Source organism: Trichoplusia ni, chromosome 2 (assembly GCF_003590095.1).
Source record: "Trichoplusia ni isolate ovarian cell line Hi5 chromosome 2, tn1, whole genome shotgun sequence".
Taxonomy (NCBI): domain Eukaryota; kingdom Metazoa; phylum Arthropoda; class Insecta; order Lepidoptera; family Noctuidae; genus Trichoplusia; species Trichoplusia ni.
Genome location: NC_039479.1, coordinates 18,691,198 through 18,717,629, shown reverse-complemented (window position 1 = coordinate 18,717,629; position 26,432 = coordinate 18,691,198). Strand labels below are relative to the sequence as shown.

Below are 26,432 nucleotides of genomic sequence, written 5' to 3'. Positions count from 1 at the left end.
GCTCATTGAAAGATTTCTATTGATGCCGGTTGGCTAGTGCAATGGGATCTAAAGCAATATTAGTATTTTTTTGCGTGTTGTCAGTTTCCCAGGTAGTGCTTGGAGCGCTTTGGGAATTTGGTAATCCTCACATTCAAGGTAGCATTACAATAGCTCATAATAAAGGCTACATTGGAGCTTTCGAAACTAGAAGAACAATTACTATATCGGTGAGTAACATTGCCCCTGTGACTTTTATAACGGACGGAAATATTTATTACATTAATAACAATTTAATGTAATAAATATTTCTGATTGATATTCTGCAGTGGATAAGTATATTCTAGTTTCATCCAAAGAAGTCAGTTGACACAGTCAGGATATTTTTAACACCTATACACGATGAAGTTCATTAACTTGCTGTTGTGCTATTAGGTATCAAAGAGGCTTGAAACTTGTTCGGTGTACAGTTTTACACTAATCACCAATTTCTCCATATCACAGAATGATATCGGCTCTTTGTAAATCGGATGGTGTCAAGTATCAACTACCGTTGCTATCTCGTCTTTCTAATAGTATTAATGATATTGATATACTATAATAACAATACCAGCCGGAAAATATCCCTCTGCCGGACAAAGAGTTGATATGGATACGGACATTTTAAAAATGCTTTTTTGTGATAATTTTCTTTATTATAATAATAATACTTAAGTGGTATTTGTAATTCTGTTAATTGTGAAAAAGTCAAGATGCTATTCGCTGCTTTGGAGTCTTTTCATAGATGCGTAAAGATTGTTTGGTTTTTCACTAATATTTTTTTAACCAAAACCATAGGCTTACTGCTAACAGAATCGTGTTTTGTTTCAATTGGATAAAGATGGAGTTGATACTTTGAAATAAGACTGATTCGCTAATTCGTGTGGTGGCAGGTGTTGTAACTACGGATAAGATTTGCCGAAAAATTATGGCATCTGTCTTTCGACACATGATAATGTAAATTATCATTAATTAATTTCAGGTGCCAAAATGTTACGTTATAACATACGTGAGAGTAGGAGTGAAGAATTTGCTGTCCACTCCAAGGGTGGATTATAACCCTCACTTTAACGAGGTGTACATCGATTATGATTTGCTACAAAACAGCGTATCTAACTATGATGTGTTAGCAAAGGCTGTCTGGAGAATTGGCTGCGTATTGCAACAACCCCTAGCCCTATATGGCCCATAAGATACCGGTACCCGACCCACAATAAGAATAATAATATTGTTTTAACATCAAAAACATACAACCGGCTTCAAATAAAAACCTACTGAGCCTAATTTGGTGATCTTTTAGAACCAAATGCCAGCTATGGCACGTTAGATGAAAAGAACAATCATCAAATTCGGTTCATCCAATCCGAAGTAATGAGGTAGCAAATATAAAAAAGAGAAAAAATCCTCCATTTTGAAGTCGGTTGAAAACCCGTTTGACAAGACATGATCTGACAATAAACTGGAAAACAAGATACTTTTGTTTAATTTGCTGCCTATCTGACAATGATTGAGGGTCAAAAAATATGGTCCGTACCTAGGGCACTCACAACGTAAAATATTAAAGCTAGTTAAGAAAACTTTTAGATGTTAAATGATGCAATGGTTTACTCACGAGTATTCATCGGGATAGCTCGACTAGTTTTGGATCCATCCAGATTCCTCAATCATGATCTGATGCTTCGGCGGCGGGGTCGCGATACGAACCCGGTTGAATGAATGAACCGTTGCATCATTAAATAATTAATCATCTTCATGAAAGTTACTATAAAAACTTTAAGATGCCTTTTAATGGACTAGGTTGATGATTATGGCGACTGTAACATGATTAAAATCCATAAAAACGATTCAATTTTGAGATCCTGAAATTTCAGTTTTGACAGTTATAAAAATGTGACATGAAATACTCTTCACAAATCCATATGGGTAATGAGACGTGGTGTATAAGATGTACTGGAACAAAATTTACTTCTTTGGAACTGTCGAAACTCGTCGCAGCTGAAATCACGTACTCCTCGTTTCCTCCGATGTCTGTCCGTCCGCCTAACACCATGTCGTATCAAATGAAACGTGATATTTACAGAGACATTTTCACCGATGGTGTATTTCTATAAATAAGATAACAAAATTCGAGGTTTAGCCTATTTCGACTTCGTAAGTACCTACTCATTAATTCAATTGTTCAATATAATCAATATTTCTTTTAATGGGTTCTTAACCAAGTGCATAAGCTTCAAAAAATAATTTACAATTATGATGATTAAGCAAGAAATTTACGAGTGATACATTCAATAGCTTTAGGTAAATGTGTAAGTGTAGACGTAAGCATATGTAGAGTATTTAAATTAGGCTGAAGGCTCTTAGGGACCACACCGGTTCTAGATAGAACAATAGACAAGATTTTGACAATGTTCACCTGCCACTGTTTTTATTTCGGTGGCTAGATCAATGTATTATGAAATTTTTGTGCATCTTGTGAGAAGATTGTGTTTATTACAAATTGCAATATCGATAGTTAACACGGGCTTATTGATGTTATTTATTATGTAACGTACTTGATAATACAATTATATTATACGATACAGTTCCAACTTCCAACCATAAAAGTAAACAGCACAAAATTGTTCAATAATATGTGAAGGAATTAAGAAATTGCTTCATTATCTTTGGCCATTAGAAGACCTTAATTTATATGCTTAGTACAGAGATGCAATATTTTGCATCAGGTGTTACTAATTACGCAATGAAAACTACGAATATACTACATCGAATAAATCAACTGAACAAATCAATTTTACTTGCAATCGGATAGCATTACCAGTAAAAATAATTGCGTTCGATCAAAATTATTTTCTGTCCAACAATAGGATAGCAAGCGGAGTGAAATTTGATTCCATAGATCTTATAAAGCCTGTAGCTTCAAGGGATCCTCATTACTATGTATGTAATCGGTTGATTGTGGTGCAATGGGATTCCAGACAATAGCTCTACTCATCTTCCTAACAGTCGTCCAGATAGTAAACGGTGATCTTTGGGAATTCGGAAATGCTAATACGCCCGGCAGTGAACTTATAAGTCGCGAAGAAGGCTCCCTTGGAATGTTTGAGCATACTAAGAAAATTCATTTAAAGGTAAGTGTCGGTAAGTGGGCCACAATATTAGATGTTTGCTCAAGTATAACGAAACCGACTGTCGAAAGATTGGCAAAAACGCAAAACATGATGAAGATTAAAAAAAAATACAGATTAGAATTCTTGGCATTGGAACATTGGTTTCTAGTTTGGATCTTTATGTTAAAAGCAAAATAAGTAAATTACATAATACCTAGGGTATTTGAAAGAAAAAATGCGCATCTATTTTTTTCCTGAAAATTTGTTGGACGGACAAAACGGATTTTTTGTCAAAAATCCTATTAATTTTAGTCATTTTAATACGAGCTTAGCTCTTTTCAATTCAAGCTCGATTGTGAACATGTAAATTATGTTTCATTGTAGTACCTATACCAAAAATAAAAACTACTAACTCCGAGTTACTTCTACTATCTGCTACTAGAAACCACTTACTTACTTCTCATGGTAATCATTATCACTATGTAAACCGTTCTCTTACAGATGCCACCGTGTTACGTAGTCACGTACATCAGTGTGGAGATCACTAACTTAATATCCAGTCCCAAAGTAATGTACAACACACAAACGCACGACGTGACAATTTCGTACAAGTTGTGGCAGAGTAGTAGGTCGTCTTACGACATCGCTGCAAGAGGTGTTTTGATACAACACTGCAGACCAGCGCCCAACTATGGATGAGGGTTACTTTGGATCCCATTTGCTAGTGTAACACCATATTCCTTAAAATTTAGGTAGATTTTAAGATAATAAATTTATCTCAAGCCGTTCGTTCTTATTTTGAAAGTGTCTTTTAAATTTATAATGTTGTATATATTGCCCACACGATTAAAACACAGAAATCAATTTACAGTCGAAATCAAATCAGTCCTACTCACGTGACGTTACGTCTGGTATAAATAGAGTATTTACCAAGGGCCTGTCATAGGTCCAATGTGAAATACCATAAATTGTTTAATAAAACATAAATAGTGCACCATGTTGAAAGTGAGTGTATTAATTGAAATGAAATGGTTATAGTATTATGCCATTGTTTCATAACTAATATACGCCTGCCAACCGCAACTGATTTAAGCGCAACTAATTCCCTATATTACAAAATTGATATTATATTTCTGTACTGGCTTATGAAAGATATGACGTATAAGTACACAACACGTCATATTCAACACTTACTAGCTATTATTACTATGACTCCTTGAAATGAACTATGAAACTACAAGTATATGACACATGATGTCTAAAATTTCTTTTATTTTGCGTTTCTCGGCCGAATTCAGAAAAGGGAGTTGCCCGTGGCCCCATTATAGGTCCTATATAAACTCCAGCCGCACACAAAAAGAAAATTTTGAAATGAGTACATTACGTAATATATATTTGTAAAGACAAGAGCTTTTTAAGACCCATCAGTATGTATCTGTCGACCTAAAATAAGCCAATTTATTTTTTATATTAACAATAGTCAAAATTGTCCCCATCATTATATTACTCGCAGCCTAGTACGTCACAATATTATGCAAAACGGTTATGTAATTTGACATGGAAGAAAAACTTCCCGAATCAAATGTATATTACATTTTTATGCTATAAATTACAAATGCGGTTCATTACTTAAAGACAAATTGATTTCATGTTACATTATCGTACCTAAGAATATCTTCAAAAATGAAACAAATTAAATGAATTATTACTTTATGAATGATACCACTGCACAACACCTACATGTGACCGATAGTAGACCAATGATAGGTCCCTGGGCAACGCCTCTGTCTAAAGTCAGACTTCACCGCGTAAGGAACGAAGAAAACATTGGATGATAGTTGAGGCCTAATAGATGTAACTTGTAAATTGGTCTGTTTTTAAAGATGTACTTTACAAGTCCTACCACGCCAAACCACGTCGTGTCGCGGGTTCGATCCCCGCGTAGGAAAATCATTTGTGGGATCCACGAATGCTTGTTCTGAGTCTGGGTGTAATGGTGCACGTGATTTTTATGTTTGTGAATCCTCCCGCGACACAAAGATTTAGTTCCTAAATGTGAGAGTCGTTTAAAAGAAAAAAAACAAAACAAATTGTCCAAGGATCCAGCTTACCATCTGACCGATTAAACAGTAACTTTACCTACTAAATGAGGTGTTCTTATTCTCTTGACATTACACTTCTAATTAAAATATTTTCCTTTTGGAAGAGGCTTTGTGTAGTAAAATACTAGCTGGCCGGTTATTATCTATAAAATACAATGACTAAACATTCCTAGTATATTTACGCTGAATAAACAAGGAAAGATCCGCTTTGCCTTTCTGCATCAAAGACAATACTCAAATACCAAGCGAAGCGTAAATACTAAGTCTGCGAAAATACCAGTAAAAAATATTACAACTGAAAGAATGAAATCTCCTTGGCTATAGAAACACCAAAGAATATAGAATCATATAGAATAATAAAAGTGACACCAACCACATTGTTGTCAAAAAACGCACAAAATATTATTTAAAAATTTGAAAAGTAGTTTTGCTGATCATCCTTTTAATTTTTTGATTTTATTTCGTTCGCAGTGTTTTTGCTAGGCATCGATGTTTAACTATATCAAACGAATTCTTATTCCGGCACAAAGGTACTTTTACCGTTGATCTTCACTTTCGAGTCTTTCAGCTCCATTCTCAGTATATTATTACTGGTTATCCATCCCGAAACATTTGAATCGTATTTAACACGCGTGAGGTTAACTTAGACGATGCGATAAATATCGTGCTATTTGCAATACATTGCCTAGCCGCTTAGCATTGGTATCAAAAGCTTTTTCTCATCACCGGCAATGTATCACAACTTGGCACAATATTTCTCATACCGCTTAAATCACTGTTTCCACTGTTGCAGCTTGGTGGCAGCGCTCTATCAACAAGTTGCCAAGTCGAGTGTTTGTGAGCAGTAAGCCATGCATCCACTAAGAGAAAGAATATGTGACGAGTTGCTTGAAAATCCACTTCTCCGCACTCCGCCGCCAGAACCAGAAAAGCCTCGTCCGCCGCGCGTGCGCAAACCACGAGAATTTAAACTGGTAAATTGTTTTAGAACTCCAAAACATTTACAACCGTATCAAAAACGACAAGAACGACACACAGACAACGCATAGTATAGTATCGCCCTCAGGTGTCATATTGTCTCTGTCATTGCCAAGAAGGATGTCAAGACAATAATATATAATAGACGTTTTAAAACGGCTCTTATTCTACCTGTGTTGTTGCAAACAGCAGTTTTTTCTTTATCACAATCCGGACCTTACGTTTAAGATATACAGTAATGGATTTGCCATTTCTGAAGAAACTTACCGTAGATCTGTAGTTAGGCTCTTTGAAGCTCTGATGCCTACCGGACATCAGCCCTAATGAGCTACCACGGCCACAATACGAGAGGGCGAAAGGAAGGAACATAGATGGTTTTAGTCCGTAAAATTCTGAAACCCCTTCCGCTGAAATCAAAACAGGAGGAGTCAGTTGCTCACCCGAAAATTAATTAGATATGTATCTACACTTTGCAAGTGTGCCAACTTCTTAATTCAATCCTTAATTTCAGCCTGCAAAATTTACTTTATTACCGAAAGATTTTTACTCATGCTGGTGCAATCACCAAAAAGAGGTAAGATATCAATTTTGTCTACTTTAATAAATGAAAAAAGCAGAATTTAGACTTTCAGTACCTTTCATTGAGATGTAAAACAGTAATATGAACTTTATGACGCAACTATTTCAGTTGCAAATGGCAAAACATAAAGTGGATGACAGTCCGCCTGAACTATTCCCCGAGTTATATCTCAAGCCAAGAAGACTCGACTACTATGCTCGTCAGCTGGAACAAACCATGAATGTCAACAAGGAACTGCTAAAAAGAATAAATTTAATACAGCGAACTGGTGTATGTTATCTCAGATATTCATTAATTTGCTTCCTTACTTAGAATTTATAATTTACCTATTGACTGAATATAATTTGGAATTTGTCACAATAATGTTATTTTTTGGAATTAGAAATTTGGTTTATTATTTAACTTTATTGGAAGCTATTAATCAACCGCTTCTCTTTTCAGGGCTTCGTGGATTGTTGGATGCATGAACCTTGCAATAAATACAATAAGTTACTTTGCGAACAACGACAGCGGAATTTAAACGAGATACAAAAGAACAACTTCTATTTTTATTCAAGGCTGCTTGTTGCGGTTAGTTGGCTATGCGTTTTGGTGTCACAGCGTATTTAGTGTAGTTTATCCCATATCTATGAACAATCAGGGTCAACCACCACGTCATATTTATACTGCTTTAGTTCTGGAACCGCGACAGCTCACAACACGGTGGTGGGCTAAATAAGTAAATTGGATAAAATTATGTTTACCTAGGTATAGAACTTCAAATCGTTCATAGAAGAATCAATTATTTTCAAACTCCTGTCTTTTACAGAGGTCGGAGCAACTACTAACTAAAGAATTGGACGAAGCCTGGAAAGATACAAAACATAAACTAATTCTAGGAGCTTCGTAAGTATCTTTCACATAGTTTTAAGACAAAATATCACTTTACCTTCAGAAAATTTGCCTTTTTTCTGGGGATGGTCAAGCTTTTCTATTTAGTCAACCTTTTGCCTACTTAGTTACGTGAGCGAGCAGAATTGGCAAATACACTATATTTTTCCTAATACCAAGTCTTTTTTGCAGGTTGCCATTTATATTATTTAAAACTGGTAAAATTGATCGTGGTATGAAAGATCCAGCTTTTGACAAACCTCCGAGCGTTTATCGACCTAGGTATTTTATTTATTTACTTTCATGTACAATTGTGGTTCATAAGGCGGACAATACCAGACAACCTTATTATTAAATTTATGGTTATTTTCTCTCTAAAATAACCATAAATTCTCCTCACTTGTGTTATAAAAAAACAACCTTGTGCTTAAAACATATTTTACTTCAGCAACAAACTAAACAGAAATATTATAGAGGATTTTATGAATATTTTTACAATTGCTGGAATGGAGTATGATCACATTTAATAGCTTCAAACTTCTTCAAGTGACTTCCTAGTAAAATAAATTAATGCAGTCAATGGTCAAGCCCTGTTTAAGCAGATTATGTCCAGCCGTTTAGCGATTCAAGTACTAAAATACTACAATTTAAAAAATATTTTTCAGGGTTTCTTTAGATATCTGGGTTCTCGGTGGGTCCAAGATCGGTAAGGTAATGATAGAACTATTTAACGATATAGTTCCAAAAACGTGTCAACTGTTCTTGAACCTTGTCAAAGGTGATTCGATGGGTCATGCATATACAGGAACCAGAATTTTTAGGTTAGTATCTTTCCTTCTTACTTTATTTCAATAACTTTTTTAATTCATTAGTAGAGTGGATTAACATCCAAGTTAATAAGGTACTTTCATAATCTACGACGCGCATGGCACCAATTATCGTACTTATCGTATGATTATTCTAGCTGGGTCGCGATATTTAGACGGGAGATTAACGACCTAAAATACCAAAGATAATAATGTGCCGTCGCGTCAGTACATTGCTAAGGACTCCGGTTGGGACCAAAACTATTCGGGTGAGCCCGATAAATACGCGTGAGATAACCGTTGTATCAATTAATAATCTTTGCAGGATAGTACCGGACTTGTATTGCTGCGGCGGAGATGTGACTAAAAACAACGGTTTCGGCTGTTACACGCCTGAAGGAGACCTACTTGATACCAGGGACACTGACTGCTTTAAACTAAAACATACTGTACCAGGTTATTTATATTTACTACTACATTTTTACCTATCTCTTTTTGGGGTCCCAAACCCAAATGGTAAAATTAGAACCCTATGACTAGGGCTCTATGTTTATGTTATGTTTTTTGTGTGTCCGTCCATTTGTGACTTCATAGGTACACTAGGTGACACTTAGGATTTTACGGGTAATGTATTTCTGTTGCCTCTAAAACAGCAAATAAATAAAAATTTAAATAGAGATTTGACAACGATTGGCCTTTTTATGCAGAACCGCCAGTGCCAGAGTTTTGTATCTGACCGGTATTTTTGTTTTCCTGGGTAAAAATACTAAAAACGCTAATGACGTAATTTAGCCTACACCGACCCATAGAACAACGCGTTCTTGCTACAGCCTGATTTGGAGTCACGGGATCGCTCGCTCGCATGTTCGCATGGTCTGCTCGTTCCTACTTTCATTATGACGTCACTTTGAGATTTATTTACTCATACATTTATACTTATAGGTGTGGTATCCATGGTGGTCAGTCCAAATGGTGAAGTGTGTGGACAGTTCAACATTATATTCAAGCCGTTGCCGCAGTTTGATAACAAACATGTTGTCTTTGGGAGGGTAAGTTATCATCCCATAACAAATGGAAAATACGCTGCTAAATTAGAAGCCAAGATGTAAAAAGTATTTTTTTTTTCAATTTGATGCCTATCTTTGGCATCGTATCTATAGACCAATTTTGATGCAGCTATATGCGAAAGCGAGTTGCCATTGATCTCATTGAATATCTTTAATTCGATTTGTAAAGCGCCGATTTTGTAAAAGTAGGAAAGAACACAAAAATTACCAAGGGTCTTTAAATTATGGTTTAACATTATATTCCGCCGTTAAGTAGAAACAGTCATAAAATTAACAATATATCCAGATTTACAAAACCCCAACACGATCTTTAACTGTTTGTGATAAGGATAATTAGTTTCATTATCGCAACAACTACTTATTAAATTTTACCGTGTTCAGTGCTTATTAAACGTGATTATGACCATCAATTTTTATTGCTGGCTACACCTATGATTCTGATACGATCGAAGGCTTGTAAAATCTCTTTCTTAAAAACATAAAAAAAATGAATGACAAGATCTATTTAAAAAAAAATCTGCACAGCGGCCACGCCAATGGTCACTATGCACCGTTTGGTTTCTGTGGAGAATGAGTTGTGACCTTTTCATTTGGGTGTCGTAAAAAAATAAATTATATAAGTATCACGTCTTTAATCCTATAATCTGGTCCAACAGATAATAGCAGGGCCAGCGCCAACGTTGGAACGCATCAGTGCGCTAGGGCTGCCCCTCGGCACCACCTCCACGGACTGCATCGTCAAGTCCTGCGGCTGGTTCACCCGCAAGGGCGAGTACCGCGAGGGCAACCCTAACACCATCAAGTTTCCGCCCAGACGTAAAGCTAAGAAGTGATTGTCATCGTCTTGTACCTTTCGGTGTGATTGTTCTATTGTTTTGATCATCGTAAATTTTATTGAGTTTTTGAAGGTTTTATTATTATTATGAGTATTTTAAAATCTAATGGTTTATTTTATTTTTTTTATTTGTAGGTTAATTTGACGGTATTGCCAGTACACTAAAGACGTCTACTTCTAAACATATGGTAATACTTAATTTACAAGCGACCTCGGTTTTAGATTGAGCGTCAGATAACTCATAATTTCAAAAGGGCGTTCATATTATCTCCAATCAATCTAGCTTGCTGTATGGACAAAAGCGTGAATGGGCGATTAAAAGCATATTAACTAAAAGCCAACATAGCTGACAAATTTCATAGGTGCCAGTTATGTGAACTGAATTAAAACAAAACAAATTGCAATCAAACTTTTATTGCAAAATAAGTATTTAAAAAATAAATAGAAAAGTCTGAAGGCACACGTTACGAATCAAACAAATCACAGGTACACATTCATAATCGTACATATTTTAATACTCAATTAACTTTGTCAAGTTCCGATGTCTTCATAATGTCGTCATCATTCTATTTTTACGAACAATCCGCACGATAATATTAGAGCCAGCAACTGAAAACAAAAAAGATGTTTTGATTAAAAAAATAGTTCAATTTTGAGACCGTCAAATCTAACTATCGGCTGACACCGAAATTGGAAATTTTGCGTTATTTAGTAGACGTTATATGTTCATCTTACAACGATTAAATGTTTTTCAATAAAATATCCGTATATTGCGCTATAGGATCTTTAAAACGCTAAGCACGCAAGCTAGAATAGAACATTTATTAGAGTTGTAAAACTTGGCTGTTTAGTAGGTAGGTAGTGTTGCAGGAAGGTAGTGCTGCTGCCTGCTGGTGCAGGCAGCGCAGAACATGTTACGGTGAAAGAGCGTATGCAAATGCACAGATGCATTTTCTGTTCCCTATTCTCATAACCCGATGAGCCGACAACATGAGACATCATGTCTTAACGGAATATTATTGTTGTAAAAGCTAACTAGCACAATACACAGCGTAGAGCAGCAGTTTTCTTTCACACCCGCATTAACATTACTTTACCAGTACTCATATTTTAGGTGCCTTCCGAAACTAGGAATCTCTGATATTTATTTCTAATACAACAACATCCAAAAAGTATTTTCATACCTAAGGATGGAACCTTTGACTACAGTCTAAGCATTGGGGAATATTTAGACGATACGAGAAATATCGTGCAAGTTGTAATGTTATACATTGCTGGCGATCATATATCACGTGAGATACGCTATCTATGTGACTACACAATGTATTGCAACTTGCATGGTATTTCTCACAGCGTCTAAATGGGCCTTAACTCATAAATTTACACACTAATTATATAGAACGCCATGTTTACCATTATAAGCGCAACAATGACGGCTGCAGTACCAACGTATACTGCGTCTTCCCTCAGAAAGTCTGTGACTTTACTGAGACAACCCTCCACGTACATCGTCGTTGGATTCGGTGATGCCTTGCAGTCCATCCGCTGAAATATTTGGAAAGCAAGATAATTAGAATGTATTCTTAAACAGATATTTTTAGAAGCTTTCAGTTGAGAAGGAATGACAATTTTATTAAAAGTGGTTCGATTTTAGGAAATACATGCGAAGAATTAAGTAAATGAAAGGAGTTAATTTTTTCGTAATTATTAAAATACAAGAGTTGAATCGGAAGTTTCATTTTGTCACAATTAAGTAATTTCTGTTCCAATCGGAGATTGCGTAACTGTTGACTACTAAGCAGCTTATTTACACCACTGTCTTTCGACTACTTTCAAGAGTCAACGCAAATAACCAGCATTGCGCTACAAAAGGCTTTGTACAGATGTTGTGACGTTGAATTTGCGCGGGCGCTAGCAAGACGGTGACACTTTAGAATGGCTCATAAATCAATCAGTAAACAAATCAATTAATCAATCGCTCAAAAATAAGTCACTCTCACCTTCCCGGGGTAGACTTCTCGACAGCAACTCTCTGGCACATTATCGTTCCAATCCTTATACCCTTTGACTCCGCAGCACTGCAGGTACGTCTGGGTGTCATCCCAAGACTTGGTGTACTCATGCCGTACTCCGTAGTACGGGATCGCGGCGTACAACTCCCGGTCTAAGGTAGTGATGACCTTCTCTCGGAAGACGAACTGTAGGATCCCGCCTACCAGCATCACCACGAAGATAATGAAGACCAGGATGTAGTACTGGAAATGTAAACATTTTTTGTTAATAAATACCAGTAACTAAGGAACTGGCTTGGTACCGTGGTTGGGCTCGCACCAGGTGGAAAGCATTTGCAATCAACTTCGATTTCTTGGTACCATGATTTTGAAAAAAGAGGAGAATGCGATTTCATTATGCTTAGCAAAATTTGACATCTGCTTGGCAAAAATAGATTGTATTCAGTGTCAATTTTCAGAAAATCAATGTTTAGCCATATAGAGGCATTCAGTAAGATATTGAATTAAGAAATTTGATGATGGTGTGACTTCTTTTATATATAGATAGCAGCAATCGCTTCGACGGGCCATGTATTCCACAAGTCCGCAAAATCCATGTACCACAAACGCACCGTGAGCAGCATACACTTGACTTCCTTGGCGGCGCCGCAGCAGCCGAGCAGCGAGAGCACCATCATGGCTGCCCCCATCGCCACCACCACTCCCACTGACGCTATGAACATGTTGTTGCTCATCAGCGTACTGGAGAACGACCGGGAGACCCATATCCAGAGCCCTATTGCTAGAGCTAGAGCGCCTCCGATCTGGAAATTGGAAATAGTATATTTTAAGCATAATTTCAAGATAGGAAATTTATTTATTTATTTGGGAGAAAAGGATTAATCAATCAAAATTTCAAATATAGTTGAATAAACTTAATTATTCAGTTAAATGTTCAATTAACACATACGTGATTTCCAAAAATTACAAAAAAAAAGAATGAATACTAGAGACACGAAGAAATATGAAAAGATGACAGAAAAAATAAAAAAATAGAATTTCATTAGCTTTGTAAAATGTTATCGTGTTAACAGTCTTCTTGCTGCCAAGTCAGTTTGGCCTTTGTTAGGGATTCACGCAGCTCAGCATTCAAGGGAACTAATCATTAACTTATCCCATCTATACTGTAAAACATTGTAAATGAATCCCATTATCATCTGATAATGTAAATTAATTAGGCGTAAACAACGTTTAATTCAATGGGCCATTTTTTTCTAAAATTTAATGTTCTCGGATGTCCGATGTTTATATTTATAAATACATATTACATAACTCATTGCTGGCTTTACATTCGCTTCAATATACTACTATAGTTAATCACCAGGATACGACATTATATACCTACTTGTGTGCAATCAGCAACAAAAGTGTGTACAATCAAATTTCTAAATTGGAAGCATTTTTCATTTCCTATTTTGTTACCCATAGTACAAGATCAACTAATTTAATAACACAATAAATTATGTTAACCGACTTATGTTGCTGACTGTACAAGACATAAAGCATGCAATGTCGAGTGTTTGATGACCGCTCTGTTATTTGTTACGAAGTTTTTCTAAACATATTCCTTACAAGGCGTAATGATCGGATATTCCAAGATGCTTATACTTATACGGATGTAAAGACATGACTTGTACTTACGAAGGTAACCACATTAATGCATATTAATGAGAACTTCATACATCTCCCGCAGCTGTCCATTGCTCCTCCCATACCCATCGCTATTCTGGAATGTAAAACGAAAGGAATTATTACCACGGAATTAATAGATATATACTTACAAACATACATGCATTAATGACCATATTACACTGCACCAGGACTGGTCGCTTAGCCGAATGGTTAAGGTCACCACGCCAAACTCACAGAGTGCGGCGTGTCGCGGGTTCGATCCCGGCGTAGGACAAGTAACAATCTGTGTAGCGTTGCCAGGCGTCCGGATAAAACCGGACATAGTTAGGCTTTTTGATTGCATGTCCGGCTAAAATAAACGGTGTCCGTCTTGTCCGGCTTTTGTTAGGCTTTTTACGATAAGTAAAATGATGAAGTTATTTTTTTTTTAGTTAAAAATGTCTTATTTGTTCATAAATGTTTAATTATCTTGAATTTAATTTTATTGTGCAACTCAAAAAGAAAAAGTTTTTATTTTAATAATCAAAAAGACCTGATTTTACATAAAAAAATTGTCGTACCTAAATTCTCAATAATATAGGGTGTCCGGCTTTTTTAACCAAATGTCCGGCCAAACTGGCTGGTCTGTCCGGCTATCAGGTTTGGCGACCTGGCAACGCTAAATCTGTGTGATCAACGAATGCTTGTTCAGAATCTGGGTATCTTGTGCATAAAACCTTAATGTTTACGAGACTCACACTGTACAAGGAATAAATTAATTGGAACTTAAAGAAAAAAATCTGATTATCTTAATCTTGAAGTTGATTTAGTGAGTTAGAATTTTTTTCTACTATTTAATTTCTTGACGATAGTGGTTTAGAAATTTCAATGTAGGTACAAAAAGCGTATTAAAAAAAATACATAATGTCAACAGGTTACGTAAAAAAAAACAGTCCGTCCTAAATAATAGAAGCTATATATCCACCATCCAAAATGGAACTCAAGACATTTAATGACTGTTGTAAATCGACATCATCTATATGCGGCACCTTGATTACTGAATAGTGAAAGTTGATACCTAGCTGTATGTAAGCCATTCGCGTGTATTTCTAGCAATAAAGGCAAGTATGGTACGCTATGGGTGAATATGATTGATGGGAATATAAGACTAACAGTCCAGGAGACCGACTTTTTTCCTACACCTAAAGTACCTACTCGCAATGGCACAGTAAGGCTGGTATAACATTAGCAACGGTGTTTTAAAATCCTTATAATTTATACGAATTAAGAGTTGTCGTTCTACCAAATGCAGTGACAAAAATTGGATTCGAAAGGAGCCGAAAAGGTTGGGCTTAATTGCACTCATAAGACATGAAATTCGTTTATAGTTTGCACGTATTGTAAGATTTCTAGACAGTATACACGACAACCAAAGCTTGTTTCTTATCTATTTGATAAATAGGACAGTTACAGGCCAGCTTTATTACATCCTCTAAGTACTGTATTAACCTTTTGACTGCACGGCAAACCAAGTGCTTAAGGTCATTCAAACCGACTGCGCGACGAGTTGCATGTTCGATCCACGCGTAGGACAAGCGTTTGTGTGATCTACGAATTATTCTCCTGAGTCTAGGGATCTTTGTGTTCGTAAAACCCCAAGCGATACGACGTTAAAAATCCTCAAAGCGTGTCTTTTACTTTTCAAGTTATCCTATTTAATATTTGTTGAACGGTGATCCATAACTCCATGTTAAGCTATGGAGTCAATCAAATTAACACATTTTACACAAACAAATCTAATGCCAACAAAAAATACTATTAAGTCCGAAGTAACACTGAAATGATCTCGAAATGACATAATTAATCAACGCATGCTACAAATTAAATTACACCATTAATCTTTGGTGTACAAAAACTCTAACCAAACTAATGTTTGTACCTGTTCCAAGTGATTTATATTTGCGGTTTATTGTTAATTTAAAGCTTCATATATGTTCACCTTTACAAACAACATTGTAATGACTGTGACAAGTAATCTATACAGCCATGAAACTGCAAAGATAAACAATAAATAAACTCTTACCTCCAATATGTCGATTTTTGTTTTCTTCTTAGTTTTAAATGTACTTTAATATTTCCCATTCCTTTTTTTACGAGAAAAATTGGTTTTTAAACCTATTTATTAAGTTTTCTTAAGATCCGCTATGTTTTCATTGGTGATTTCATACTTATTAATTTAGTGTACAACTTTTTTTAGAAGGTTGGCACGATAAGGTTGTTTTAGAAATACCCTCTTCATTGCAATTTTTGCTTTGACATGGACTAGTAACAACTCTATGGTTCTTGACGAACAACGGTACGGTAAGAACTAAGCAAGTTTTTTTTTATCAGTCATTAATTGTGTATACAACGAAATATTGTTCTGAGTTTGAGTGTCTAAAGATGTTTAAAAAACCGTCAACGGCTCAAAGATTAAATGCATTACTGCGGGAAGCGTAAGAAAAAACATTTGAAAATTATATTTAAAACAAGTGATTTTTCTATCTAAAGAGTTTATTTAGATAAAGAAGACTGTCCTAGCGATACTAAGGGTATTGAACTGTAAACTCTAGACTAATTGAAAAAAGCTTGTCAATCAACAGTAACGGGAGAAATAAACCGAAGACCTATAAAGAAGTTAAACCTGCTTCAGGAATCTTTCAATTGTGGATAGCGAACTGCTTTACAAACAGTCCGTGTTTTGTGGAGGGAAGATATCGTATAACTTTATTAAACAAAGATTTATGTTATTTTGGATGCGTCTGCTCTAAAAAACCGCATTAAAAGTTGATTCTAGTGGTGGGACTATCACAAAACATGGAATCTTACTTAAGGAAACTGCATTGCTGCATATGTATAATTAGAATTTCAAAGATTTTTTTTTAACCGACCCATCCTGTATGTGGACGCAGGTAGTATTTTATAAGTGAGTGGACTGAATGCGTTCGTGGACAGGTGTATAAGATATCGAAGGAATTAGTTTTAGCGTGAGTCTAAGAATTTAAAACAATATTCGTTTTATGGGTGGCACCGAGTCTTAGATATTGGGACAGAAGATATCAGACAACTTTTTACTAGAATACAAATAGATACATAAACAGTATCTAAATTGTGCATTTACGAATATATTACCATTTATTTTTAAAAGTTTTTTAAATACATATGAATCGACAATCCGGATCCGTCGAAGTAAACAAGGACCTTTGACTCATACGCTCATACTCGCCAATCATGTGCAGTAGGTAGTAATGTTACAAGCAATTAAAATATTAAATAAGGTGTCATATAAGCACGAGTGTGTAGGACTTAGCTTCGCTTCGGTAATAAGTGTATAGGCGATATATTACGGTATGTGTGTCGTGTGCGCATAAAGTATCGCGACCACTTGCAGAGGAGTTACGCTGCGCGGACGCCAACACTCAAGGTGATGGATAATAACACAAGGTCCATCTAATCCATTCTCTTAACGATGTTAATAAGTGAAAGTCGAATTGTATGACTATTTGACAGAGCTCTACAAGAAAATAATAACATAGGAAACGGTCAAACATTAAAAACAAAGTCGTCGTTCAAAACGATCGATTTATGTCAACATGGATAAAAAAAAATGAGTAGTTTACTTACATTTTGTACGAAATCCGATATCTTGTAATTGTTGAATGAACTTGCGAAAACAATTTCACTTTATCATCACTGTTGCTTCACTAGTTGTTTGATGTTTGAACTGTTCATTCACGGTTTTGTTTTGTTTTGGACGGCGACAAGTGCGTCGTGGCCGATAGGTCGGAGGCAACTAGTTTGAGGCATGAAGCACGCGGCGACGCCCCACCAACCAGGCTGTAGGAAGAATGGGACAGCCTTCGAAGGGTCTGCTAACACGTTTATATTGCAACTAGGTCATAGCGTGTAAGTGCGTTATTTACAACGTAAGATCCACATCGTAGATTACTTTTAATTTATCGTTGAGGTATTTTTAGAAGTTATTTCTCCAAAAAAATAACAGCTACTGCGTTTGTTTTGAATAAAGCCGCGGAATGAAATTTAAATTAACGGTCGCATAACATGGCGTTTTATCATTATGCTAACTAATTGTTACAATTAGATCAAAGAATTTGCAAAAATAGCCAACAACTAGGTCATCAAATTAACTAATTAAATACTCACATGTTTAGAAGCTGTTTACCCGAGTTCAAACTTATAACCAAATCTTCTAAGTATTAATAAGAAAATTATCATCAAATACAATATCAAGAGCCTACAATAGATGACACTATTTCTACAAATAACCGTTGTTATCTTTACAATGGTTTCGAGGCTCGCCGCTTCACACTTTCACTTTCTTTATTAGCACTATTACTGTAATATTTGTGCTCAGTGAAGTATTATTTAAATGTGCAGATATTAGGAGGCACATGCATAACGAAACTAATTGGATATATTGTAGTTAGTTTCTCTAACCTGTACTCTCCCACAACAGTGTCTAAAAAGGTGAAACTAAAAAAACTTGGGTCAAAGGAATCATTAGTTGGCGTACGATTTCTTTCCTTTGGTCCAAGAATACGGGAACCGAACAGGTAGGAACAGACGGTAAAATTATTAGTAACTTATGCAAGATGTCTAAATCTAAAATAATTTGTAAATGCATCACAAATCTATTATAAGTAAGAGTTACTTCATATTTTAAATTTAATCCTTGATTGCAAATTTACCCATAAAAAAGACGCTGCATGAATATGAATTTGCTTCATACTCCTTATTTCACCGACCATAGTACATAACGAATGCATATTCAAATAAAACAAAATAGTGTCACAGTTTCATTTATTAGCTTTTTGTTAATAAACGTTCACCTCAACTCAACAGAAAAAGTGGTACAAATGTAATCAACGCTGTTTTACATCAATATGAGCACACTGCGTCTACTACCAACTAGATGTAATTGAGCTTTGGTTTACATGAAATCATATACCGACATTAAAATCAGATAGTAAATAGTTTTATATTAAAAACTCAAGAGAAATAGATACCGCGCGATCAAATATAATCATGTAATATAGATTTACATCCTACTTATCTATTAAAGTTAAAAGATAGGAACAAAAGGCCGTTCGCGAAGTGTTAGGCTGCACCCGCTAAATAACTATTACCTAGTGATGATCTGTGAGAGCCATCAAATCGCTGTAATTAATTCCTCGGTGAGTATTTAGTGGATGATCATTATCTACAATTAAAAACTATATATGACCAAAAAATACCCGTCTTACACAAATCTTTGAAACTAAACGAAACCTAAGGCAATGCTTTTCACATGATTAGATTCGATCGCGCGGAAACTTTCAAGCGAAACTTTAAATGTACAACAAACCAGTGCTTAAACTCGTGGAATATAACATGATATCGAATAGACGTCGATACTGAACACGTCTGACCTCCCAGGGCCACACAGCTGACCTATTTGATCTCACAATACATTCCCACCTGCTACAGTCTCCCACAAACTAATACTAATGAGTTAGAAAATTCTGTAACAAAATAAGTAGCAAGTGAAAATATTAGTGATTGCATACAAATCAATATGAATACAAAAAAAAACTATAGATACATTCTCAATTGTTGTTAACTTAATATAAATATGAAGCAGTAAACGGTAGGTGATTTCGTAGGTACAATTATTTATAACTATTTAGACACGGATAAAAAAAAACACAAATATAATTGAAACAATACTTTAACTGAAATAATAATATATTACATAATATTTTGCGCTAAAAATACAACAAAATACACTTATACAAGCAACCGCTACTGCTGTTGGTTACATACGGACTGACAATAAATTAACGCTAACGCATGAGAGTTACATCTTTCATCTTTATATTACCTATATATTAAACATTTAAATCGTTTTAATTAGACCTAGATACACAAAACGACCTGCGTAGCTTCCCTTATAAATTAATTGACAAAGATAAATTATATATTGTACAGACTATTTGGACCAACGAAAACTGGACTCTTATGGATCTGGACCTGATAAACAAGCAGAAAAATTGGGCATTTTTATTCCAACATACAAATAGATATAAAAACTTGTCTATTATAAAAATGCTAGATGTTCTCTATGTATTAAAAATTCCAGATACACTAAGGTTTTCTTAGGTCCAAATATCCTTAAACAAACAGAAAAATGCTTTGTAGGTAGGCAATAAATAATATAATTTAGAACATAGCTGCGACATTTTCCAAAATATACTGACCACATACATACATATTTTGTAACAAAAAAGGTTCGTTGTTACACATAATACTTATTTGCCATTAATTTTGCTTTGCACTTCAATAAGCCTTCTATGAGCTTTTATGACAGTTGATGTCGTAATAACGAAAAACATGCTAATATAGCGCTCCATCTTACTTCCACACTTGCAACAGTCTAGTGCTTCATAGTACAGGCAAAGGTCATGAGCTTCAATCATAGCTATGAAGGATTCGTAATCAGATCTGTGTGGGCACAAGTGGAATGACGTCATCTGGCTTTATAAGAACGACTATTTATAATTTCGGACATAAATATTTTTACCATCAAATTTGTTTTATAAGAGTTATTCCAAAAAAATACTGTTTTTTTTTTTAATAAGCTCGCCTTTGACATTCCACGTTGTATCATATTTAACTTCTAGTTATTGCACAAAAAATTGACCTCAAGAAAAAACAACAAATAAATGCGTTAATTCCATAATTATTACGATATTCAAATCCTTTGTACACTAATATTACAAGTATTCAATCAGAAGCTACGCAGCGTCGCCTGGGCCCTTCATCCCTTTTTACAATAAGTGAAGAAAGTTGAAGACTCACAATCTTCCGCGTGTGATACGAAATTTATTATGAACATGAACATTTAACACGTACTTATACTACATTTTAGAGGTATTTTAAAACAATGACTGTGAGCTTTTACTCCTGGAATATTCTTTCATTGCTTCGATTGGAACGATCAACTTCATTCACTCACCCTGAACTAGATAGATGGCGCTAAGGGTTCCACCATCTCTTAAAGTACTGATGCAGTAAAACAAGAGAGACAGTGCTCTACAAACAAGGTGAGGAGCGCCATCCCACATTCACATTTACTACAAGTCTTACGTCAAATAGTGGTGGAAAGTCCCTTGAACATTTCACCGTCTCTGGGAACTCGAGTGAGCGAAGCAAGCTTAAATCGCAGTTATTAATATCGATTCTTATTCTGACTAATTGTTTATTATAGTTACGTGTATCGCGTGTCAAACAAGTGTTGCGTGCATTGCGAAATAAATTACGTGAAATTATTTGTTTCTTTACGCCTATTACCGTTTTAAAATAAGAAAATTAATTATGCGTGTTAGTTATTTATAAAAGCAAAAACAACAATGTGAATAAAATCGGTACTAATAAACGTGATTTAAGCTTTAGAATACCAGAAGGAAACCAGTTCTTTTGGAAACGTAGACTTCGTATATTACATATGTATAGTGTTACACGACCGAATTCGTTGCAAACGCGACTCCTATTAGGACGCAGTGCAGATATTTTTACAAGTAATTTACAGCGCGTAACAAAAAGTCGCAAATGCTCACAGTTTCAAACTTCAGAGTCCAATTCTTACAGTATGGTGCACGATATATCTCAAAACTATATGTTACATCAGAAAGGCGAATAAAATAAAACCTTTGATATTTTTCGCGATAAGAAACACAGTCTAAAACAGAGTTTCTTCTTCTTACAAATGGCTGATCTTTCGAAAAATGAAATAATACTTCCGATTTTACATTTAAGATATTTGAATCGCGATTCTGTGTAACATAGCCGCTTGAAATCGTAGATCCTGAGCAACATATAACACAGTATAACATGATGACGTGCGCCGGGCGTGCGGCGCAGTGGGGGCGGTGGCGAGCCCCGCGCCCGCCACTAGGGCCGGAACACGCCGCGCGACAGGTACGCCTCGCCCAGCGACCCTGCAAGCCGCCATACTGCATACTCACCGGATACTCACCAAACACGGCGAGGGCCATGATAGTCTCGCTATCACGAATGGACTTACTTAGACTGCAGCGGGACTAACCTTTAACTGAGACCAAAATTTTATTACAATGGGCTCGGTTTTTTTTTAAATTTTTAAGCAATATTTTTTTTCATACGGTATCATGGCATGTATTCGAGCCACTGTGTTTTAAGCTTACTACGTCTAAAACGCATTATAATAAGTTTAAAAAGTTATTCCACTTACCTAATCCTTTAGCTTTGCGAATATCGGAATATAGTACATAATAATAGAAAAATAACAAATGATTATAAAATAACGATCGTTTGATCAACAGCCCCAAAGCACCCTATGCTATGATCAGCATTTAGGAAAAGACGATTCTTTTTCTACTTATTTTATTCTAAGGGCTAAAATGTAACTAGCTTTAACATTTCGATGTACTAAATTCTCCTAGAATCATAGAATGACATGAAGAAAAACGGCACATGAATGAAAAGGTTAATTAAAGTATCAAACTGTGTTTTCAAACCTACCTTGGTTGGGGAATGGTAGGCAGTTGGTCTTGAGAATCTCTTCGTGGTTGCCGTACGCACAGAACTTGACTACAACTGTGTTGGCTGATATGCCGGTGATCTCCGCCTCGTAGAACTGGAAGATCAACCAATATTGTCATATAAAATCGTTGCAATGAATATACAGAAAAGGTAAATTAAATAAATCATGATGGTGAATAAATAAATATATGGAAAGACATGTATGCAGTATATGACAATAAAATTATTGGCTGGTAATTATTAATGGTTATAACATAGACTCAACTTTTTTGAACCGTAAGCATAAAAGATGAATTTGTACCGACTCGTAATAGAATTTTTTGATAGGAGAAAACAGATCGAAAAATATCGAAAGAGGACTTACATTATTGTCTTCCCAATAAAGGGCGAGGCAACGATCTCCGACCTTCCAATTGATATCAGCGACGCCAAGCATAGCCCGGGCCTGCTCGTTGACGGCGGCATTCTGGAAGCCCAGCAGCGAGTTCGTCAGGAACGGAGCCCCGCGCACTCCCGCGAAGTCCTGCGGCCGCCCACCGTAGCCCGCGTACTGACGGCTCGCGTAGCTGCTCGCCGCCGCCGCCGCTACGGCAGCAGTACCCATGTAACTTGCTACATTAGCGACATTGGCTACATTGGCTACATTGGCCACGTTAGCCACGTTAGGATAGATAGGGTTCTGACGAGATTCCACGTAACCGTTTGGCTGCTGCCGGCGCTGGTACGACTGATCCTGATACTTCTGAATGTCACTACCTCTCCGGAACGACTGCGCAACATCCTGAACATTCTGGGCGGCGACAAAGGCCGCTTGTTTAGCATAGACTTGATCCAGCGTCGGGTAATTGCGAGGCTGTTGGAGCTCTTCAACCGCTCGCTGGTTCGCTAATAAGTTCAAGTTCGCTGTTGCTTCTACTAAACTTTCCATGGTATTTGAAGAGTTTCGGTAATTTTGATGTTGGTTCCCTTTACTTTCATTAAAGTTCCTGTCGCTTCTGGTGTTCTTATCGTTGTAGTGGCTCTGCGGTGGCGGCGGTAGCGTGTGATATGAATTATTGTTGTTGTAGTGCATGTTCATGTTGTTCATGCTGTTCTGCTGAAACTGGTGCTGGTTCTGGTATTGTTGCTGCTGCTTGTTTTTCTCCTCTAATTTCCTCTGGAACCTGGGCGGTTTTTCACTCTGTGTCTGGTACTTCCTATCGTCTCTGTGTGGGTGGTCATGAGAATAATGTCCTCTGCCATCGAATCTCTGCCTATTAGGACCTTCGTATCTAGATCCTTGGTTACGAGGGTTGCTTTTGGCACTATTTCTGTCCCTAAAATTAGAATTATTCCTATCATTCCTATCCTCTTGTGAGGTACTGTTCTGGCGATTATTTTTATCTTTATCGGGTACATTAGGCAGCTTATCTTCTAAGAAGTCAAATAAGGACACTTTTCCTGATGGTTTGACTGGAATGTCGTCATCATTGACTTCTTTATTCCGTCCCTTACGTTTAGGCGGCTCTGGATCTTTTTGTTGTTTCTCTTTATTTCTATTTTCTGAATTATCTCTCTTTTGTAGTATTTTAAGAGCCCTATCAACATTATTCTTTGTATACTTAAGAGCATTTTCAGCCTGTTCTTCTGAAAACCCTGCATCCACTATCTTCTGTACATTTGCATCTAAAAGAGGTTTCGTGCCCCCACCAAATACCTAGAAATAAGAAGAAAACAAATCATTGCAATATGAGTACCTTTTTGCTATTTTTATCTACAACTTCATAACAAAATATTTTTATTTTTTGGCAAATCTTGAGCACTAAGTATGTCTTCAGTGGAAGCTGAAAAAAGTGTGCATTATAATTATAACATTTAAATTCACATTGAAATAGAATCAATAAGGAAATACAGTAATGTTATTGAATTAGTATTTCATTATTTCATCCTACATAAAATACATGAAAATTGGAGTCTACAAATTCATATTGTATTCAAATGTATTAAAGCATTATTACTTTTTTTACACCGGACAGTCTCTGTGCCTCTGCTATCGCCCCTTTCCTTTGCGCTTCAAACTCTGCATTATCCTGCTTGGCTGCTTCTTGCAAGCTCTTGAACTGCTTGTCCAGCATGAGAGCCTCCAGTCTCTGTCCAAATGGGATCCATGGTGGTGGGCCACCATCAGCTCCAATACCACCTAGAAATACGAGGTTGGAATAAATATTGAATGTATTACTAGTAAAGGCCAAAACATCGTATTTTGGTAAATGTTTCTTCAAAATATGCTACTCCTACAAGAAGGTGTACACTCTACAGGTGCCAACATGCTAAATTACTAAATTGAATGTCTAAATTCTGTACAAACTGGTAGTATATTACAATGAATATGTACTGCTTGTCTCACAAGTTGAGAACAGACCAATTGGTTTTGTTTACAAGAATTACTAAGAGAAAACTTTAAGAATAGTGAGAGATATTAGTATTTCATAATACAATGTCATACTTTACTTGTTATGGTACTTAAAAAAGGTTAACAATCACTGTGTGCCTTTTCATGTAAAATCTCAGGTTAAGAAAACAATATAAAACTAAAAGCAAAGATTACCATAGCCCATGTAACACTAAAATATATCTGTTGTTAGTTTATCTAATGTGATTGTATAAAACTTTAAAAAGTCCCACCAACATTGTTATCTTTTTATGTACCTAAACAAATGGATTATGGTCACTACAGAATGCATGTTTCTTGTTGGAAACCGCTCTTAGCACAATAAAAAGTCACATAAATCAACTTAAGAAAAGGTTAGTATTTAAATCTTACCTATGAATAATTATTAATACCTGTTACAACTAAACAAGAACAGGTTTAACTACAAATGTTATTCATGACCTATCTCGTTTGTTTATAAAATGCTACAACACTTAAACTCACCTCTAGTATGCTTAGCTAAACTCCTGTTCAGTTCCCATTTCTCTATCATATGCGACACTCTGCCACCCAACACAGTTATCACATTAGGAACCAGCCACACCACTCCGTGACACACCTCAAGGCCCTCATTTTGCAGCAGCAGCTTAGTTCCCGGAGGTGTATTAATACTTAAACTGGGTATAGGACTTGTTTCTAGGCCAGTGCATGTCGTCTTCCCATCATGTAGAGTCAGCTTTAGCATTCGAGGCGCTGATGTCGACTCCTCATTTGCCTTTGGTGCTGACACATTCCTAATTTTCTGAATTTGAAGTATTACTGGCTTCTCCAATTTCGTTGGGTCCTTAGTAAAGTCTTCAGGAAGCGCGGCATCGCCTACATCTCTTAAATCATACTGGAAAACAATAATATTTTAAATTACTACACCCAGAACCAATTGAGCAGCAGACCTTGACAACACTCAAATGCAACTGCATTTACCACTTACGTCTAATGCTTTCTTCGTTAGAATATTTACATCCTGTATTTGACCGTTTTCACTAACAATATCTAAACCTTCTTCACTTAGATGCCTGAAAAATAGATATATGGTTCAACTGTGCTGCACTCCATCAACAACCACAAAAAGTACAATTACGATTAAAAGATATTTACCAGCCTAGATCTCTTAAATTCTCTCTGAGTGACATGTTTTCATTAGTGGTTAAATTAACATGACTTCAAGAAAATAATTAAAAATAAAACTCGGAGACATACGGCACCACCATCGGTGACAGCCACGGTAAAGTATACAACAGATTATATTCAATCCATCGGAATCGGACCAATAATTACAACCTATGCAAGCATCATAACCGTATTATTTTAGGGGGTCAAA

General features: G+C 36.0%; 3 protein-coding genes across 8 annotated transcripts; 1 reads left to right on the top strand and 2 right to left on the bottom strand.

Moving 5' to 3' along the window:
• Positions 1-5,309: 5,309 nt before the first annotated feature.
• On the top strand, positions 5,310-10,470 carry LOC113508542. Its single transcript, XM_026891648.1, has 11 exons — positions 5,310-5,757; positions 6,021-6,201; positions 6,717-6,779; positions 6,894-7,055; positions 7,227-7,355; positions 7,594-7,670; positions 7,848-7,937; positions 8,321-8,476; positions 8,787-8,917; positions 9,404-9,510; positions 10,185-10,470. The coding sequence occupies exons 2-11, from the start codon at positions 6,079-6,081 to the stop codon at positions 10,359-10,361; spliced, it is 1,215 nt and encodes a 404-aa protein (XP_026747449.1). The 5' UTR covers positions 5,310-5,757; positions 6,021-6,078; the 3' UTR covers positions 10,362-10,470.
• Positions 10,471-10,760: 290 nt separating this feature from the next.
• Positions 10,761-18,035, bottom strand: LOC113508538 (tetraspanin-9-like). 5 transcript variants are annotated; one of them, XM_026891642.1, is made up of 7 exons: positions 17,689-18,035; positions 14,607-14,710; positions 14,056-14,140; positions 12,987-13,178; positions 12,364-12,618; positions 11,777-11,908; positions 10,761-10,972 (listed from the first exon to the last, which is right to left on the bottom strand). In XM_026891642.1, the coding sequence occupies exons 3-7, from the start codon at positions 14,131-14,133 to the stop codon at positions 10,925-10,927; spliced, it is 705 nt and encodes a 234-aa protein (XP_026747443.1). In that variant the 5' UTR covers positions 14,134-14,140; positions 14,607-14,710; positions 17,689-18,035; the 3' UTR covers positions 10,761-10,924. The 5 variants fall into 5 exon arrangements, with proteins under 5 accessions (XP_026747443.1, XP_026747442.1, XP_026747441.1 ...); XM_026891641.1 differs by lacking the exon at positions 14,607-14,710 and having other exon boundaries at positions 17,689-18,034; XM_026891640.1 differs by lacking the exons at positions 14,607-14,710; positions 17,689-18,035 and adding an exon at positions 16,109-16,300.
• Positions 18,036-18,870: 835 nt separating this feature from the next.
• On the bottom strand, positions 18,871-26,360 carry LOC113508535 (tudor domain-containing protein 3-like). 2 transcript variants are annotated; one of them, XM_026891637.1, is made up of 7 exons: positions 26,210-26,360; positions 26,043-26,127; positions 25,559-25,949; positions 24,642-24,823; positions 23,009-24,340; positions 22,624-22,738; positions 18,871-22,174 (listed from the first exon to the last, which is right to left on the bottom strand). In XM_026891637.1, exons 1-7 carry the CDS (start codon positions 26,242-26,244, stop codon positions 22,164-22,166), a joined length of 2,151 nt encoding a protein of 716 aa, XP_026747438.1. In that variant the 5' UTR covers positions 26,245-26,360; the 3' UTR covers positions 18,871-22,163. The 2 variants fall into 2 exon arrangements, with proteins under 2 accessions (XP_026747438.1, XP_026747437.1); XM_026891636.1 differs by having other exon boundaries at positions 18,871-22,061.
• Between the last annotated feature and the right edge of the window lie 72 nt (positions 26,361-26,432).